The sequence below is a fragment of the Chelonia mydas genome, chromosome 21 (assembly GCF_015237465.2).
Source record: "Chelonia mydas isolate rCheMyd1 chromosome 21, rCheMyd1.pri.v2, whole genome shotgun sequence".
Classification (NCBI taxonomy): domain Eukaryota; kingdom Metazoa; phylum Chordata; order Testudines; family Cheloniidae; genus Chelonia; species Chelonia mydas.
The window spans coordinates 5,758,238-5,776,573 of NC_051261.2; the positions used below are offsets into that span (position 1 = coordinate 5,758,238).

The 18,336-nt window shown below is 44.1% G+C and overlaps 1 protein-coding gene and 1 long non-coding RNA gene across 3 annotated transcripts; one reads left to right on the forward strand and one right to left on the reverse strand.

Moving 5' to 3' along the window:
* Nucleotides 1-1,259: 1,259 nt before the first annotated feature.
* Nucleotides 1,260-9,574, reverse strand: LOC122463496. 2 transcript variants are annotated; one of them, XR_006286922.1, is made up of 3 exons: nt 9,323-9,574; nt 8,075-9,043; nt 1,260-2,283 (listed from the first exon to the last, which is right to left on the reverse strand). It is a non-coding gene; the product is annotated as an uncharacterized LOC122463496 (long non-coding RNA). The 2 variants fall into 2 exon arrangements; XR_006286923.1 differs by lacking the exon at nt 1,260-2,283 and adding an exon at nt 4,059-4,193.
* On the forward strand, nt 6,282-13,446 carry IL10 (interleukin 10). The gene is made up of 5 exons (XM_027827508.3): nt 6,282-6,607; nt 7,887-7,949; nt 8,491-8,643; nt 10,080-10,145; nt 11,395-13,446. Exons 1-5 carry the CDS (start codon nt 6,449-6,451, stop codon nt 11,485-11,487), a joined length of 534 nt encoding a protein of 177 aa, XP_027683309.1. The 5' UTR covers nt 6,282-6,448; the 3' UTR covers nt 11,488-13,446.
* Nucleotides 13,447-18,336: the final 4,890 nt, after the last annotated feature.

Here is an 18,336-nt window from a genome sequence, read left to right on the forward strand (position 1 = left end):
ATTCTTTGGACTTCTCCATCATCTTTGATTTAGTCTCTCAAAGGGGTTTTCCAGCACAAACTAATTGCGCTTCATAGAGAACTGTAGAACAGAGAGATGAAGTGACTTACCCAAGGTCATGCGATGAGTCAGGGCTCAGTAACACAGTGGTTTTCAACCTTTTTTCATTTGCAGACCCCTAAAAAATTTCAAATGGAGCTGCGGATCCCTTTGGAAATCTTAGGCATAGTCTGCAGTCCCCCTGGGGTCTGTGGACTACAGGTTGAAAATAGCAAATTGCTTCAAAACAACACCTGCCCTTAAAAAACAAAAAACAGATGTTAAGGTTATGTCTACTTTCTCTTTCCTGAATACAAATACAAGATGCTCAAAATAGTTGTCAGAACCTTTCTTGCAATGACTCAGCAAAAAACAAAAAACCCAACCAAAAAAAAAAAAAAACAATAACAAAGAGAGACACGTCCTGGTAGGAAAGCGGAAACGGAAAGAAGTGTCAGAGGAAATATCTTCAGCACCGAAATGGTTATTTTTCTAACTGCCACTGTGATAATTTTCACGATGTGATGCCATTACACCCCAGTTCGTACAGCCAGCACGGAGTCGCCGGTGTAAGGTTATTGTAAGGGTGTCCATTTCCAGGAAGCCAACCAGGACTAAAGCAAGCCAGAAATGCAAATACACACAGCTATCAATGCATTTTAACCCCACACCTTAGTGCTAAAGCACAGGCTTCCATGACACATATGCCCAGTTGGTCCCACAGATGCAGCTGCCTGATGAGAAAACACTTGGGTACCAGCTCAATCATAACAAACAAATGTGGTTCCTTACAGCCCATCTATGAAGCTGGTCCGGTTAGAATAAGACAACCCCACAATCCCTAATACCAAAGGTGCCACCCATTAGCAGCACCACAGTTGCAGTGCTGTTAATCTGGAGCCCAGTGGTGTTGGCAGTTCTGGTCTCTGAGCTGTTTTGAAGGTAAGTGTGTGACTGTTTGCAATGAAAGAAGCCATGGGTTATATTTATCCCTGCCATGAGCGCCTTGCGGGCAGTCCTCTGTACCTGCAGGGAGCCCCATTGAAGTCAACATGACTTCTCCCCTGTGCTGGATTGTAGCCTTATATTGGAAGCTTTCCAACCGAAGGAGCCATATTCATCTCTGTGTCTGTATGGCACACAGTGGAACGGGAGATGAATCTTGTGACTGTGGCCTTTGGAAGCAACCACAACAATGATGATTTGGATAATCTGGACACTTTACCTACAACGGCTCCCGAACTATTAAGAGTGGATTGATACTATTCTCGGCTCAGCCACTGACTGTCTGGGTGACCTTAGGCAAGACGCTGCCTCGCTCTGTGCCTCAGTTTCCCCACATGTGAAATGGCAATAATTATACTTTGTCTTCCTTTGTAAAGCTCTTTGAGAGCCTCGGGTGAAAAGTGCTCTAAGTGCTGTTGTTATGTTGGTGGAAATGAGAAACATGTCTCCAGTGCCTGGGATGCTCAAAATGTGCGACCCTCGAATAGCCACATTGGCAGCTAGCCAGGAGCCCAATAGTTGCACCTTAGCAAAAGTAAATGCAAGACTACCATCAAATGTCCTTTACAGATCTAGAGCTTTACTGAATTAAAACAAAATACCATGAGCCAAAATTCTAACCCCCAAATAAAATCATTTTTATAAAACCAACAGAGTCTCCATTTATTCTGATCATGTGAATTTATTCAAATGTATTTTTCCTGGGATGTCAAGCCATATCTTAGAGTACAGAAATCAGATGAGGTATTGTACTAGGAGGGCCTTCCATCGGATATCCAAATCCTATACTTGGTCACTTAGATAAAAATATAAGTGCACAAATTGGACAATTACTTACCAAAGTGAGGATGATCCAAATGTACAATCTGGATGTCCTGAAAATAAGGCTCTATAGGCTTAAAGTATCCCTGGTATAACTCATTGACTTCATAGAGTTATAGCAGGGATCGGTTTGGCCCTATGTTTCTTAATTTTGCAAACTTTCTTTCTTTTTTTACTGTTGATTGAAACAGCATTTGAATTGCCAGACTGGGTCAGACCTATGGTTCACCCAGCTCAGTATCCCATCTCTGACAGCGGCCAGCACCAGATACTTCAGAGGAAGGTGTAAGAACTCCTGTAGCAGGCAGGTGTTCCTGTCATGTCAACTTCTTCCTCTGCAGATCCATTCAAAGCAGTGAGCAGCTCTTTATTTGTTCTTCAGTTCCCTTGAACTTCGCAGACATTATTTACATATCCCTGAAAAAAAAAAAGAGACCAAAAACTGGTAGGTTCTTACCAGTTTGTTCCCCTCATTTGTTCTTGTCTCATTAAACTAGTTTCCTAAAAGCTTCTGAGATTAAAGTATTTGCATAAGTCCTATATGCTTTGAGTGATAAATTTAAAACAACACAGAGCAGTGGCTTTAAAGGTGAAGGAGGAGTTGTCTTTAAATGTCAAAGAAATAAAGTTAACTAGAAGGAAAAAACATACATTTGTGGGTGGCATCTACAACAGATCCTGCATGACCTGCTACATGGTATTCCTGAAGTCTAATCACACATTTACTTGACTACCTCTGTCTGTATATTACAGATATAATGCAGCTAGGGTAACGGTATATATTAGTGACTGGCCCACACTATAAAAATAGGAACATAAGTATTGCCATACTGGATCAGACCCATGGTCCATCTAATCCAATATCCTGCCTCAGACACAGGCCAGAATCAGATACTTCAGAGGAAGGTGAAAAGAAAATTAGAAGTGGATAATTCTGAAATAGCCTGCTGTTAGGGTAAGTTTCTTCCTCAGCTGTCTCAGTTAGAGGTTGACTTATTCAACTCCAAAGTTGGAGGGTATTCATAACCAGGCTTCTGGTCCAGACCCATCTCAAATAACCTGCACATACTGTGAGGTTGCACCCCATAATGCTTTATGGAAATATGCTTATGAGTGTAAAGATGACATAACTGGAATAGATTTATGCTAGATATGCCGTGTAACATATCTTTGCAAAGCTTATGTTCTTCTGCATGTAATTCATCCTGTTTGTATGCATGTATCATTTTTGTATTCGAAGTTATGAATATTGGCTGCGTACTTGTTTAATTTTAAGTAGCCTCAGTGATGCAGTTGGTCAGCTTCCTGAGAAAAGACTATTCTCAGTAAGTGTCCAATCAAGAAACACTTAAGCTAACAATAAACTATGAGACGCCAATACACATCTGAGCTTTCCTGGGAATGTGGCCTGGCTTGTAAGGAACTGAGTCATGCATGGACATGTGACTTGCCCATGTGACTCCAACATTCTATCTTGGAGCTGGATTCTGCATAGGAGAGGAGAAGGGGTTTCCACCCACAAAAGGAAGTCTATTTAAGCCCCTGGAAACCTTTCCATTTTGTCTTCAGCTGGCTCAAGAGATATCCTTTGGGGTGGAGAGGCTACTTGAAAGAAACTGGAACAAAGGCCAGTAACCACAGGGGTGAGAGCGATTGCTGGACCCAGACTGGAAGGAGGCTAGTCTGTAAAAGAAGCTTACTGGAACATCTCTGAGGGTGAGATTTCGTCTGTAATCACTTTCTTACTGTATTAGGTTTAGACTTGTGTGTTTTATTTTATTTTGCTTGATAATACACTTTGCTCTGTCTGTTATTACTTAGAACCACTTAAATCCTACTTTTTATATTTAATAAAATCACTTTTTACTTATTAATTAACCTAGGGTATGTATTAATACCTGTGGGGGCAAACAACTGTGCATATCTCTTTATCAGTGTTATAGAGGATGAACAATTTATGAGTTTACCCTGTATAAGCTTTATACAGGGTAAAATGGATTTATTTGGGGATTGGACCCCATTGGAAACTGGACACCTGGGTGTTGAAGACAGAAACACTTCTTAAGCTGTTTTCAGTTAAGCCTGCAGCATTGGGGGATGTAGTTCAGACCTGGGTCTGTCTTTGTAGCAGGCTGGCGTGTCTGGCACAGCCAGGCAGGGTTCTGAAGTCCCAAGCTGCCAGGGGAAATGGGCTCAGGGGTAGTCTCAGCACATCAGGTGGCAGTCTCAAGGGGGTTTCTGTGATCAAACCCGTCACACTTACCTCCTACAGGTTTTGCTTGAAAGTCTGGAAGATGTCAAAGTTATACAGGTTCAATGGCTTCATTCTTTGTGCGAAAAGCAATAAAGAAACTAAAAATGAGGTGGCTGAAAATGAAATAGCCTAAAGGTATGAGGAACATCCGTATTTTAAATGAGCAGAAAAGGGAAAACTATGAAAAATTTTAAAAGATTAATGGGAATAGTTGGTATTTATAAGCCTCTTTCACCCAGAAGCTCTTAAACTTTAATCAAATTCTCTTCAGTGACCCACACTGCAGTTCTTCCTTACAAATGCTGTGCTTATATAGAATTTGGGAATTGTATCTGAAGATTAGGAATCAGAGCCACTTCCATATTGATTTGAAGACAATAGGAAGACTTCCATTGACTTCAGTAGGCATGGGATCACACCCTAAACTCCCATGATGTTAATACTGCTAAAATTACTATTACACATATTTATAAATTGCACATCACTGTGGTATCTGAGCATACACCAAGGACCTAGCTTAGGGGTGGTGCAAACTACGGCCCGCGGGCTGGATCCGGCCCCTCGGGGCTTTGGATCCAGCCCCCGGGATTGCCACCCCCGTGGTGCCGTGCCACTCTGGGAAGTGGCCACACCACGTCCCTGCAGCCCCTGAGGGTGGGGGGGCAGAGAGCTCTGCACACTGATCTTGCCTGTGGGTACCTCCCCCAAAGTTCCCATTGGCCAGGAACAGGTTACCGCAGCCAATGGGAGCTTCTGGGGAGGTACCCACAGGTGAGGGAAACAGGCGGAGCCCTCTGCCCCCCCCAGGAGCCGTGCAGGGATGAGGTGCTGGCCACTTCCCAGAGTGGTGCGGTGCGGTGCGGCACGGCGTGGCGTGGCACGGCGTGGGGCCGGGGCCGGCAGGGAGCCTGCCCTGGCTCCGGTGCACGCCGCTGCCACCCCAGAGCCGCTCTAGTTAAACGGCGCAGGGCTGGAGCCTGAACCCCTTCTGCACCCTGCACCCCAACCCCCTGTCCTGAGCCCCCTGCCTGCACCCCAACTCCCTGTCCTGAGCCCCCTGCCACTTCCTGCACCCCAACCCCCTCCCGAGTCCCCTCTGCACTCCACACCCCTCCTGCACCCTAACCCCCTTCCCTGAGCCCCTCATACACGCTGCATCCCTCCTCTGCCCCAACCCCTTGCCCTGAGCCCCTTCCTGCACACCGCCCCCGCTCCCATACCCGACACTCCACCCCCGCACCCCAACCCCCTGCAAGCGATTTCCCCACCCAGATGTGGCCCTCGGGTCAAAAAGTTTGCCCCCCCCCCCGGCCTAGCTGAATCCAAGAGGAGAATATTGTTGTAGATTGTCTGCATATGTGTAATAAAGACACAGGAGTTATTCCAGACACCCCTGCCATTCAATGCCCTGGAAGAGAATGTGGCAGCTATTTAACAGTGCACAGCAATGCTGCACAAAAGATGGTGCAAAGTGAAGAAGGTTACTATAAAGAATACTCTGTTCATTTGAAACAAACTGGGTAGCATATCTGAATGCTGAAATGGAGTTTTAGCAGGTTGCAATTACTACAAATATTGGAATTTAGCCAGATCATGAGTGCTAACATACTTTTTCCTATGGAAAAAGTCCGAAGGGGGTTTTTTAATTGCTCTGTATGGATTTCCATAAACCCTAGGTAAGACTTTATTTGTTATTTCCTCATAAGAACTTTTATTTGTTTATTGATAAAAGGATTATTTTCCACATTGAAAGGACCCGGAAATGGGAATTCATACTTCTTGGTGATAAGGGGTGAATATTTCCCTGTTCAAAAGGCTCAAAGCCATTAAAATGACATTTGCTTGGTGGTGATGACCTAGAAAAATTCTAAATTAGGTAAATGCATTACAGAGATTTAAAAATGGAAATACTTCCCCCTCCCCACACAGGTCTTTCATGTAAAAATAGAAAATACCCATGAGAATGCAGAAGTGTCCTCCATACCGCACCTTTTCATGTTCAAATTCTTTAGCCACATTCAAATTTACAAGAAACAAGCTACGTAAAAAAAATGCAGCGTCTAACACAAACGATTTGATGGGGTGTGGAAAGGGGAGGGGGGCCAGAGCACAGGAAGCCTCTTACGGGAAACTCTTGTGACCTTTGGTTTTAATGAATGTCTTAAAACCCCAATATTAGTCCCCAGGAAATGGGAAAGGAAATTGAGAGCATGTCTGGAGAGTATAAAATCAGGAGCGCCATCAAGGTGAAGGCATTCAGATCTGGCTTTTTGCCTCTTGTGAAATTGAACTAATAACTGGACCACAAGAAAGAAACTCAGCTGAGAAATGAAACTTCTCACAGCACTCATTTTCCTAGCCCTGATTGCCAGCATCAAACATGCCAGCTGCCAGCTCTCTGAAGAAAGCTGCACACATCTCGCCAATCTCCTGCCCCTTCGGCTCAAAGACCTGCGGATTGCATTTGGTGAAATTAAAGATTATTTTGTGAGTATGACACCTGTCAAAGCCTGTCGCCTTCTGTCTACTGCTTTTGCACTTTCAGTGACTTGGCATACCCACACACAGGAGACAGGTTCCTTTGGGCAGAAAAGGTTTAGATGCAGGCACACTGTGTTTTGTGTTTGCTGCTGCAGGCGAAATAAATAGTTTAGTTTCATCACTTGCTAAGGGGAGAGAAAATGTGCAAAGATTTTTTTGTTATCCAGACGCAATTACAGGAAGATCAACTGCTTTCACAATGAATTTTAAGGCATTTTAATTTTTTTGACATTGCATTGAAAGTTATTCCTTTACTGACGGGGATAAATTCAATGCTGGTGTAAGTGGGTGCAACTCCATTGCAAGTTAACGATGGATGAGATGGAAATATTTCACTATAGCTTTCAAGTTGTGTTAAAAAACAAACATTAAGATACAACCAAAGCCAGAAAGAAGTTATTCTGTGTCTAGAGAATTTACTGCCCATTTCCCTCTCCTGCATGGGAATGCGGTCTGTGGATAGATTGCCAGGGTAGCATTAAATCTTTGTGGTGGGAGATGTATTAGAATGGTCTTGCTGACAGCTAAGCAAAGTAATCATGCAAAAAGGGATGCATAGCATTCGTAATTGTATTCGTACCAATATTGCCTTAAATGTATCTAACTTGCACTATAAAATCAATGGCATTATGTACTAATGATATAAAAAATTGAGATGTCATCCCTCTAGGTTAAATCACTGAATAATGGCATTGTGTTTGTATTATCAGCCAAATTAACATGACAGTTGGTAGGTATATAGGATTTAAGACTTTAAATCAAAGTTTGCTACAAGTCTCTGAGTGAAGTGCTGGTAACAGGATCACGTAGTTCCTTAATAGACCTGTTATTATATATCACAGTAATTTTGGGTGCTGTTATATGCACACTATCTGAAGTCAGAAGAAAGTAAGCAGGGTTTGAAAGGCAGGCTAAAAAAATTAAACGTGTCAAATAAATCACCCACATATGTGATTTCATTTTTCTCTGTCTTCTTTTGACTTCAAACTAATTGCACAGGCATGTGGGACAGTATCAGCACTTGAATGTTATTACACACACACACACACACCCCTTCTGTATGCTCAGATGCTTTTATTTCCAATCTTTGCCTTAAGACGACAACACACGCACTCAGGCAAACCAGACAGTTTGATGAACTGAAGTACTTTTACACAGTAGCAATGAAGATATTGTAGGCTGCCTACCTTGATACAACTGACACTTCCATTGCATACTTTTACAGCAAGCCAAAGACGATGAACTTGACATCTTATTGCTAAAGGAGGATTTACTGGAAGATTTTAAGGTGAGAACTTTGCTGTGCACTGTGAATCTAATTCTAAGCTAATGCCATTCTAACAGAGGCAGCTGGAAATACTATACCAAGTTTAGGGTGTTTTTAAAACTGGTAGTAGTATAAGAATATCATACCTATGAAACTGATTTCTTTGTATCTTTGCCTGTCTAACATCTGTCTGAGATAGTCACTCCCTTTGAGATTGCTCTCCTTCTGTTTTCGAGCTTGGTGTGGTCTAGTGGTCAGAGCACAGGACTGGGAGTCAGAACTCCAGATTTCCAGGATGCTGTTGCTGTCTGTGGGCTTGGGCAAATAGCTTCACCTCTCTCCACCTCAGTTTCTCCATCTGTAAAGCAGGGATAATAGTGCTTATTTACCAACCTCATAGGATGGCAGTACAGCACTGTGGAAAGCACTCTGTAAGGTGCACAGCAGAACCCATAGAACCAAACCTCTGGCCAGTGATGACGACTGAATCTGACAGCTGCTTATGCCGTGTCCTCCAGTTGCGGTGGCGTGTCATTAACGCAACTCACTCCTCTTCCGCCAGGGTTATTTGGGCTGCCAGTCAGTGTCAGACATGATCCGATTTTACCTGGATGAAGTCTTACCGAAGGCGATCAACAGCAGCAAACACATCAAGCGGAGCGTGGGCTCGATTGGCAACATGCTGCTGGACCTGAGGCAGACACTGAAGCGCTGTGTAAGTGTTGGAGCTTCCTTTCGCAGATCACTTGCCAAGTTCCCAGGGAGCTGAGCACAAGCGGATATCAATATACGTATCCCAAGCAAAGCTGCAGCATGAAACCTCTGCAGCTTCTTGATGGAGAGCTTCTTAAAAGTTCTTTGCCACAGGGGCTGAGGGGCTGCAGTACCGGCCAACTGTGAAGAGAGGGGTCTGCAAATCCATTGGTGCCGGGACTCAACAAGAAGCTCAGGGTGGTGTTATAAGGGAGGAGGCCTACAAAGGTTTTGCCAAGTCACCTTCAGTCTGATCCTGCACCACTGAGGTTGATTGGAGCTTGGCCATTGATGTCAGGGTAGATAGGACAGCGACAGGCCCATTAAAAATTCAGTCCAGCTGGATTCTGAGGACTGACGTCCTGGTCATTACAGAAAAGGGAGGCAGAATTTTACTCATCATGGGGAAGGTTTCACCACATATAGACCAGAGATAGATACACACACAGAGAGAGACTGCAGAGACTGGGTGACCCAAGCAGTCCCTTCAGGCCCCTGCTATCTAGGAATCTATGATTTGTATCATCAAGATTCAGTTGTAAAGTTTTAGAAATATTTATTTATTTTTAAAGGCCAGCCCGCAGCCCTGTAATAAACACTGATCAAAGATTAATTTAAAAGGGTTCATCTGAAGCCCTTACCTGAAAGGAGCTGCTCTCACAGGCTGGGGCGGCAGAATGAAAGCTGAATGCAGCCTCAGCTCCTGGAACTGCCTGGCGGTGGTGTCCTGACTCTGTCATCTGGTTGTGAAATGACTCAGTCAGTGAGCAAGCAATTCAGCAAAGAGGAGGGTGAACCCTCCCTGAGAGAACATCACACAGGCTGTTTGCTGAGCTGGTTACGAGAACTCCTCGAACATAATGGCTATGGGTATCTGCACAGGGGTAGCATCTGGAGGTCCCAGAATGGATCCAGCCATCTTTGGGTAGGCCATGGTAAAAAGTAGCCGAAGTTCCTGCTCCAGAGAGCTCACAATGTAAAAGACAAATGACGGCTGAGGGGACGGGGAAAGGATCTAACATCCTAGCAAGGGGGCCACTGGGCTAGTCCCCCTGAGAATAAATATCTGTGAATGGATTTCATTTATATCTATCACAAAGGCTTAGTTTTGAAGGGCACATGTGACTGACATGGGGAAGATGGGTGGAATTTTGAAAGAAGTGAGGGAAATGGATGAGGGGAGAGGAAAGCTGGTAAAAAGGGGGAAAGCACAACCTTGTAGGAGAGTGGGGCTGGGGAGCTGAGGGGCTACTGTGGCAGGAGGAGTGGGGGTAAAGGACTCAATCATAGTTTCCCTAGCACACACCTGGGCTGCAGCAGCCTGTCTCTCACCCATCCAGAGCTGTACCGTAAAGGAAGGCTGTTTTGTTAAAAATCCCTGGTTGCTTTCCTCCACAGCACAGATTCTTCACCTGCGAGAAGAGGAGCCAAACCTTAAAGCAGATCAAGGAAACATACGATAAGGTAACTCTCCCGTCCAATTGCTAACCAGCCCCTGAAACCTGGCCCACTACTGAAACCAGGCTTTTTTTTACAAGGATCATTTGCTTTTGCATTTCTGGCCTGGACTGGGACCAGAAATGCTGCAACACCATAACAATGGTCCATTTGAGCTCCATACTACACCCCCTCTACACACACACACACTTTTTCACATTCAAGAGAGTTAGATTTTTCGGATGAGGGTCACAGAAGTATCAAAAGTGATGGCTGGTGAGCCAAACTGAACCTGGACTCTCAACCTTCTCAGGTTTGGCTAACACCAATGCTAAAGCAAAGGACATGTCGACTCTAAAACAGTTAAAAGATAGCCCCGCCTGGGATTTTGGAGACACGGGTTCCAGTTCCTGCTCTACTACAGGGCATTCTCTGTGCCTTGATTCCCTGTCTGAACAATGGGAATAAGAGCACATCCCTACCCCACCATTGTTTTGCCAGAATAAATACACTAAAGATTTTGGGGCACTCAGTAAGTGCATGACTATGCAATGGGGCTGGGTCAGATAGATACAGTAACTGCACTACCCAGAGCAACTTCAGGAAAACAGCTTAAATTGCAGACAGAATTATAATGTGTACAAATTATCTAAACAAGTATCTGTATGGTATATTATACAACCACAAATGAGTTAGGAATGAGTCTATCAGTTCACATTGTCCAAAAGCTGGTATTATGATTCCTATTGCAGCTGGACAAATGTTGCATTAAAAAAATCTGCAGAAGTTTATGGTTTTTTTCAAAACCATAGTTTGCTTTGAGTGTGTTTGCATTACTTCTGTTTCTTGTCCTTGAATATTCTGTCAAATGAAAGTATTTTAAACAAGTCAAGCAGGATCATTGTGGGAAGCCAATTTTGAATTCCTAATCACAAGCATTCCCATTGGAAACAGATCCTAAAAGTTACATTCAGCCAATCAGAGAACAGAAATATATCATAAGAGCTACATCTCTAAATAAAGCAATTCAGATTTGCTTAATCAACTGCTTGCAAACTACATATCAATTCTCCCATCACTTGTGAGTTAGCTGTGATTCAACATTTGTGGTTTAATGAGAATCTGAGTAACATTTCCATGCGCTCTATGAACGGTGCATCTAGGCTTAACATGCTTTAACTTAAATTATCTCGTGATTTATTTGACACTGAATTACTAATGTGTAAATTAATTGATATTAAGTAATTTATTTTCTCTGCTCCTCCCCTTCCCCTAGTTACAAGAGAAAGGAATCTATAAGGCAATGGGAGAATTTGACATATTCATTAACTACATTGAAGAATACTTGATGATGAAGATGGGAAAGTGAAACCCAAAAAAGTTCTGCATCTTTCACAACAAGGAAACTGCTGTTTTATAAAAGTAACGTTAGACTCTCCAAACACGAGACATAGAATAATCTTATGGTTTGGGCCAAGGGTTATGGCTGAACAGTATTAATACAGTCCTTTAAAAAACATATTATACCTACCATATTAAGTATTTATTACCTCCAATACCTCAATGTTTACATTTACAGATGTCTTCTTTTTTTAAATAGGAAAAAGCAATGTCATTTTTAAACTATTATTTATTGTTTGATATTTGTACTTTGTATGATTGTGCTATTTTTACACTTAGCTTGGAAATACGAAAACTTATATTTCAGGAAATACTCTTGAGGGAGTAGATAATGAGTCATACTCATCCCTGGTGTAATTCCGCTGAAGTCAGGGTCTGTCTAATCAGGAGTTCTAGGCCCCAAATCCAGCAAAGCATTTATACCTATGTGCTTAAGGTTAAGCACATGCTTAATGGCTTTGCTGAATCAGGGCCCTACTCTCTGAGCTAAACATCTGTAGGCATGGTCTCTGTTCTGTAATTCAGAAAGGGAACTAACCTGTTCTCTAGAATCAGAGCTCTCAAGCCTTAAAATAGCCAATTAATCATAGCTAAAACAGAGGGCTTTTTCTTTCCTGAAAAGGCTTTTTGGTCAGCTTTTACATGAAATGAAATTTGGGGGTGCCGGGTTTACATTCAAAACCTTGAATTCTCTAGGAAACACCAGCAGATGATGTAACAAACAACAGACTCTGATCAACCTGACCTCAGTTTAAACTTAGCTCACTATCATAAGGAAAAACAGTATTTGGAATGAAATGCTTTGGTTCTAATAGAACTTAACTTTTAACTGCTACTAGCCATTTAATCACCTGACTTTCAGAGCTGCTGGGGCATCCACAGTGGTCCTTGAAGTCCACGGGAGCTGCAGGAGCTCAGCACCTTTGAAAATCAGGCCACAGTGTCTTATCCTTCAGCCTTGGTCAGGGATTAACTCACTGACTGGTTAGGGTTGCGGAGGATAGTTTAGATTATTACCCACCATTTTAAGGTGGATTTGGTAATTTGCATTCAAATGCATGAAGCTGCACATAGGGCTGGCAACGGTTTGTTTTGCTTTACGTCTCACATTATGAGCCAGGAGCTGCAACCGGCAAATGCTACACTAGAAATGTTACAACCAATGCTGGTTCTATATACCCAGAGAGTCAGTATTCTCTGTATGTCAGTATTTGATTCCACCTTGTTTCATGGGCTCAATATGCAGAGAATAACAGAGAGTGAACTGCAGTAATGTTTGGGAGCTGGGTTCTAATATTTAGAAGCCCTGGGACGCTCCACTGTCGTGAAAAACTGTCAGTTTGTCATGCGTGTTACTGTGCTTTGTAAGTTACCATTACGAAAAGAGGTAAGGAGATTTATACTTAGCTTGTATTTTCAGAGCTAACGCCACAAGGGCAGGGGTCATGTCCCCGTCCTGGGGATGCATTACAATGAAGCTGGTTATGCAACAGAAGTAACCAGCCCAACCGCAACAGCGCTGTTCTGCAACTCAAAGGGCTAAAATTCACTTAGAGATGGTACCTAAGTCAGAGTAAGGGCAGGCTTTGGTGTAAACGGGTGTAAAATTCAGTCAGACTTCTGCAAAAGTCTGCCCCTTTTTGCATTAAACTTCTGTCAAGCCAACTCTGCACTCCTTATTCCAGCACAACTCCCTTTGGCTTGAGTGACGTCACAGGGCTGTGAACTGGGCAAACGGGTTACAGCAACAGCAAACAGACCAAAAGTTCCATCTCGCCAGCTGCAATTTCAGTTCTGCAAGACGTGTTGCTGTTCAGAGGGCAGTGCCTTTGCAAGTGCTCTGTTGATGTGTTCATGTGTGTGACTGCAGAATTTTCATCTGTTTTTATGTGAATGTAAAAATAAACTTTTTATGTTTTCTAACAGCAATCTGATCTATTCTATTCTTTCGATTTATTAATGTGGTTATGAATGTGAAATATTGCTCACCACCTAGAGGAATGGCATTTATTTTGGTGTTGTAAATAACATTCTGTCTTCCTTGAGTGGCTCACATTAGGATACATGATCACAGATAGTCCCTCCTCATGCAGAGGGATCTGATAGGGCACTCTGAATCAGTGGGACTCAGTGTGGACATAAAGGGATGAATCCCTTTGCAGAGCCTTTTTAGTAGCCATTGCGCACACGGGGCTCATACCTGAATTAACATGGTGATTAAAGAAACATGGTCAAATACAGATCCTTGTGTGACCTTGGCCAGGTCAATTAGGCCCTGATTCAAGAAACTCTTTAAGCACATGCTTAAATCATCCCAATTCAGGCCAGCACTCAAACAGGTATTGAATTATAGGCATGTGATTAAATTCCAGTGACTACAATTGGGATCTAATCTACCGTGCCTCCATTATTCATCTGTAAAACAGGGACTTCCTGTGTTTGCCTTGTCTAAATAGACTGTAAGCTCTTTGGGGCAGGGGCTGTCTCTTAGTATGTTTGTACCGCACCTAGCAATGCAGTCCTGATCGTAGCTGCAGCCTCTAGGCACTAGCACAATACAAACAATATTAACAACCCTTATTGTTTATCTCATTTACAAAGCTACACCCATCGTCATAGCCTCTCAACACCTAGCTATAAAGAATATATGTACACATACAGACGTAAGCCTCCTTTACCCCTGTTACTAATAAACCCAGATTAGAACAATACATGTCCATTTTGCATTCCGCCATTTAAGCCCAGCTATTTATGGATTTCAATCAGCACGCTAATCAGTTTCACTCTCAATTTCCAGTCACTTTCACTGGCATGAGGCTTCTTGTTTTTAGGCGCACAATGGTTCAGAACATTTAAAGAAAACACGAAAATATTTGCAGGCAACGAGATAACATCTGCAGTGTTCTACCCACTCATCAACAGGGTTACAGGTCAATGTGGTTGCACAGAATTCGGCCAAGTTGATTTTAATCCAAACTGCATTTTTGGCACAATGCATCTGTGTCAGAGACTCGTTTTTATACTGGGAAGATACAGGAGTGGCCTATACAGCAGAAGTGCACCTGGTGTGACTGCAGCTCCCGCATTTCAAGCAACTCCCTTATTTCATACTCCTTTAGCTTTGTTCCGGACAGATATTGCTACCCTGCTTCCTTTCTTGGACATATCATTCCCCTGTGATAGAACTTTCCCTCTTCAGGGACCAGGGAGCGCAGTAGGTTAGTGCACTAGCTTTTCACCACTGGGAATCTGGATTCATATCCCAAACAAGGTAGCCCCTGACACTCAGCCCAGCAGGTGATCAGCTTAATCCCTAGTTGGCATTGCTCTGCACTGCAAAACCACTATGCAAAGTAGCAGCGTGGGCAGCTTGTGTGAAGGAGACCCAAGAGGTTTTGCACACCAGTTTTGAGGTGCAATAATGGAGTGGTCAGGCGTATGGCACGATCCAGTACTTGAACAGCAAGGGCTATTACAAGGATATTGAAGTCGGAGAGGCACTGACTGAGATACAGTGGTGGGGACCCCAGTCCTAGGACACTGTGGGGTGCTGGAGATTAGGATTGAGGTATATTAGAGCTGAAGGGAGTCTGAAAGCCTGCACTGGAACCAGAGCCATATATTAATCCTCTTGGTCTCTAATACATTCGGACTTCTCCCAAATGCGATTTCAGTTCTCCTTCCCACTCTAGCCTATTGGCACATTAAGGCTTTTGCAACCTGACTTGGATTCACTGATATTTTTGTTTAAATTATTAACAAGAACAATTCTGTTTAGCCAGGTCAACCATGTATAGGCAGGAGTCTGCAGAACAGTAGCCTCGGGGTGACAGAGATACTGGTGGATTCTCTCGATTGTTGCAGGCACTGAACATTCTGTCCTCTGCACAGAGAATGCCGCTTTTGTCTGCTAGGCTGTAGTCAGTTTTTCGGTAAGACTCAGTCACTATGGTTAAAGTAACCAAAGGAAGGAAGCAGACCGGATGCTTCTTGCTGTACAGATAAAAAAAGGATTTCCAGTTACCTGGTGCCACAGGAGTCACTCAATGCAGAACGAAATGGAGACATTGCCATGAGCCTTTTTCAGGAAGGATGGCTGTGTGCAGTGATAGCAGGTGGATTATTATTATTATTGAATGGGAACAGAGTAAAGTGAGCTGTGAGAGAGAAACGGACATACAGACCTCTGAGTTTCAGCCAGGGCCAGAAGCGGAAGTACTCCAAGAGATTCATCTTGCAGGATTCCCAGCCGAGGAAGCCGGTTGGCTGGGTGGATGATGGGAGATGAGCCCTAGCCACAAAATGGAAAAGCTGAGAGCTAAATCTGCATAAAAACTTTGTTCCCAAGTTGCAGGGGTGTTTAGATCCAGGGATGATTGGAATATATTAAACACACACACTTGGTAAGCATAAACACACACATATGCATATTTGCATATACATTATCTCCAGAAGATTTCCGGACTGGTATTACTGAAATACAAGAGAAAGCCCTTGCCCTGTCATCTGGGCAGAGGAAGCACTACTGAAAGAAGCGATTGCTTGTGCAGGGTGGGGGGCAGGTGGGTACTGTGTGCCCATTCTGGCTATCCCTTAGGGCAGGCTAATTCAGGATGGGAGGGGACAGCAAGATCCCCGGCAGTCCCTCTTCGCACGGCTGCACAGCTTACGGAGCAAGCTGCAAAGCTGACACACTTAGAGCACCATTAGAAATCATCCCCATGACTCACGACACCTACATCAAACCAGAATCACAGCACAAGCGTCTTCTAACCTTCCTTTTGGCTCGCCTTCATCTCACCTAATCTTTGTCTCAATCAGAGAGCGGCTTCACATGCTGGATGCGGATTACAGTTCCGTGGTTCCCGCAGGGCTTCCGGGCTCCAAGTGTGGCCAAGCCCTCTGACCCACAGTATACCTGCTCACACGTACCGAGAACACTAGAGATGAAAACAAACCGTCTCCCCAGCCTGGCACGCAACTGCAATTGCAGTGAGGCTGGAAGCATGCTATTTAGGTTAAGTGTGCAATGACAGCCTACGGAATAAGCTCACAGACAAGAAGGGTGACCTTGGGGTAAAGGCATTAGACTTGGATGGGAGAGACTTGGGTTCACAGTTCCTGGCTCTGTCAAAGACTCTCTCGGGGAATTTAGGAGTAGAGTGACCGTACATCCCACTGTGGCTGGGACAGTCCCTTTCTCAAGCCCTGTCTCAGCCATCCTGACCTTTTTGGCAAAAGTAAGCATTTGTCCCATTTGCTTTTGCCAACTGATCAAATCGGCAAATACCCACTTTTGTCAAAAAGGTGGGGTGCAGAGGAATGTGCTGCGGTGGGGGGAAGCAGGGAGCCTCACGCAGGGAGGAGCCAGGGCTCAGGCAAGGAGCTGATATTGCTTGAGTGAGCAGTGACATCAGCTCCAGCTTTTACTGATCCACTGCTCATTCTTCCTGTACAATGGTCAGGCAAGGGGTGTGCTGACATTGCCACTTATTAAGCTAAGCGGGCTTCTTTCAGTGCCTATCCCCTCCTCATTTATTGTTTTACCCATCACCGGTGGTTGTCTCTTTAGATGTATAAACTGACCTCTCTGTGGGGCAGGGACTGTCTTTTTATTATTTCTGCACAGTGCATAGCACAACAATCTGACCCCAATGGGACCTGTAGGTACTGGTGCAACAGAAATAATAAAAGTCATAATAATTGCATCTATTATGCTGCATCATTGCATGCAAGTTAAGTTCCTGACAATCTTCACCTGCCTTCCCTTGTTACAGTAACATCTGGCAAGTGTTACACAAATAAGAAATGGTGGTTTTTTATTTTTTCCCACATAGAACATGGTTTCTTGGCGGGGTATCTTCTTCCTGACAGCTAACCCTGCGCATGCTCAACTTCCTGACACTTAACCCCATTGCACAGCCCGCTAGCTCCAATTCATTCACTACATTTTGGCTACCACAGCTCAGCTAAATGGCCTGAAACACACTTGAAATGCTTAAACCCCTTCTGGCCTTCTGTTACATACGTCCTGAGCCCAACCCTGCAGTCATCACCGAGACAAAACTCCTACTGAAGTACTGCAAGGACTAAGGATTGCAGGGTTGGGCCCAGTTGAATCATTTTGACAGGAGGGCGGATGGGGGCAGGGACTAGGTTTCAATATTAGGGAAAACAGGGGTTGAACATTCATTCTAGTTTTGCAAACCTAAGTACATAGTTCATGCAGTTGGGAAGCCATTGAGTGCCAAGAAGTTCACCAGTCCCTACTGAAAACAATGTGGCCCTGGAACAAGCTGCCAAGCAAGGCATGGGTTCACCCACCAGGCTAGAATACACACCCATGAATGACAGACTATGTAGCAAGATCCACCCTGCCATAATGCAGACAGCACTAGACAGACAACCCCAGGAGCGGTCCTTTCGGACTCCAACGATTGTGTGACTCACAGGTCCATGTGCCAAGCTCTGCCTCCCACTGGACATTAATGCTGAGACACGATTGACGGTTGTCACTCTCTTCTTGCGCATCCATCTGACACTCATTTCACGTATCATGCTCAGTCTGTGGTTTAAGCTGCACACTTCCTACAGATGAATGTGATGGAACAAGCAGTGGGCTGACCCTGTGGCAGAATCTGGGGACAAGCCTCCTAAAGCAACAATAACAAAGTACAGACTTGCACAATTGTGCGGTCACGCCAGGCTGGGACTTACATGGTGAAGTGCGTGGCTGACATGCAGCGGATGAATCACTGGCGTGGGAGAGCTGTTTGGAAGGGCACGCTGGAGAGAAGGCCACAGTTGAAGTGGAGGG

Bases quoted from the DNA above. Each gene is read 5' to 3' on its own strand.
- IL10 (XM_027827508.3), top strand. From the start codon at position 6,449: ATGAAACTTCTCACAGCACTCATTTTCCTAGCCCTGATTGCCAGCATC. The intron at 6,608-7,886 runs GTGAGTATGACA...ATACTTTTACAG, and splicing joins GTGAAATTAAAGATTATTTT to CAAGCCAAAGACGATGAACT. The intron at 7,950-8,490 runs GTGAGAACTTTG...CTCTTCCGCCAG, and splicing joins ATTTACTGGAAGATTTTAAG to GGTTATTTGGGCTGCCAGTC.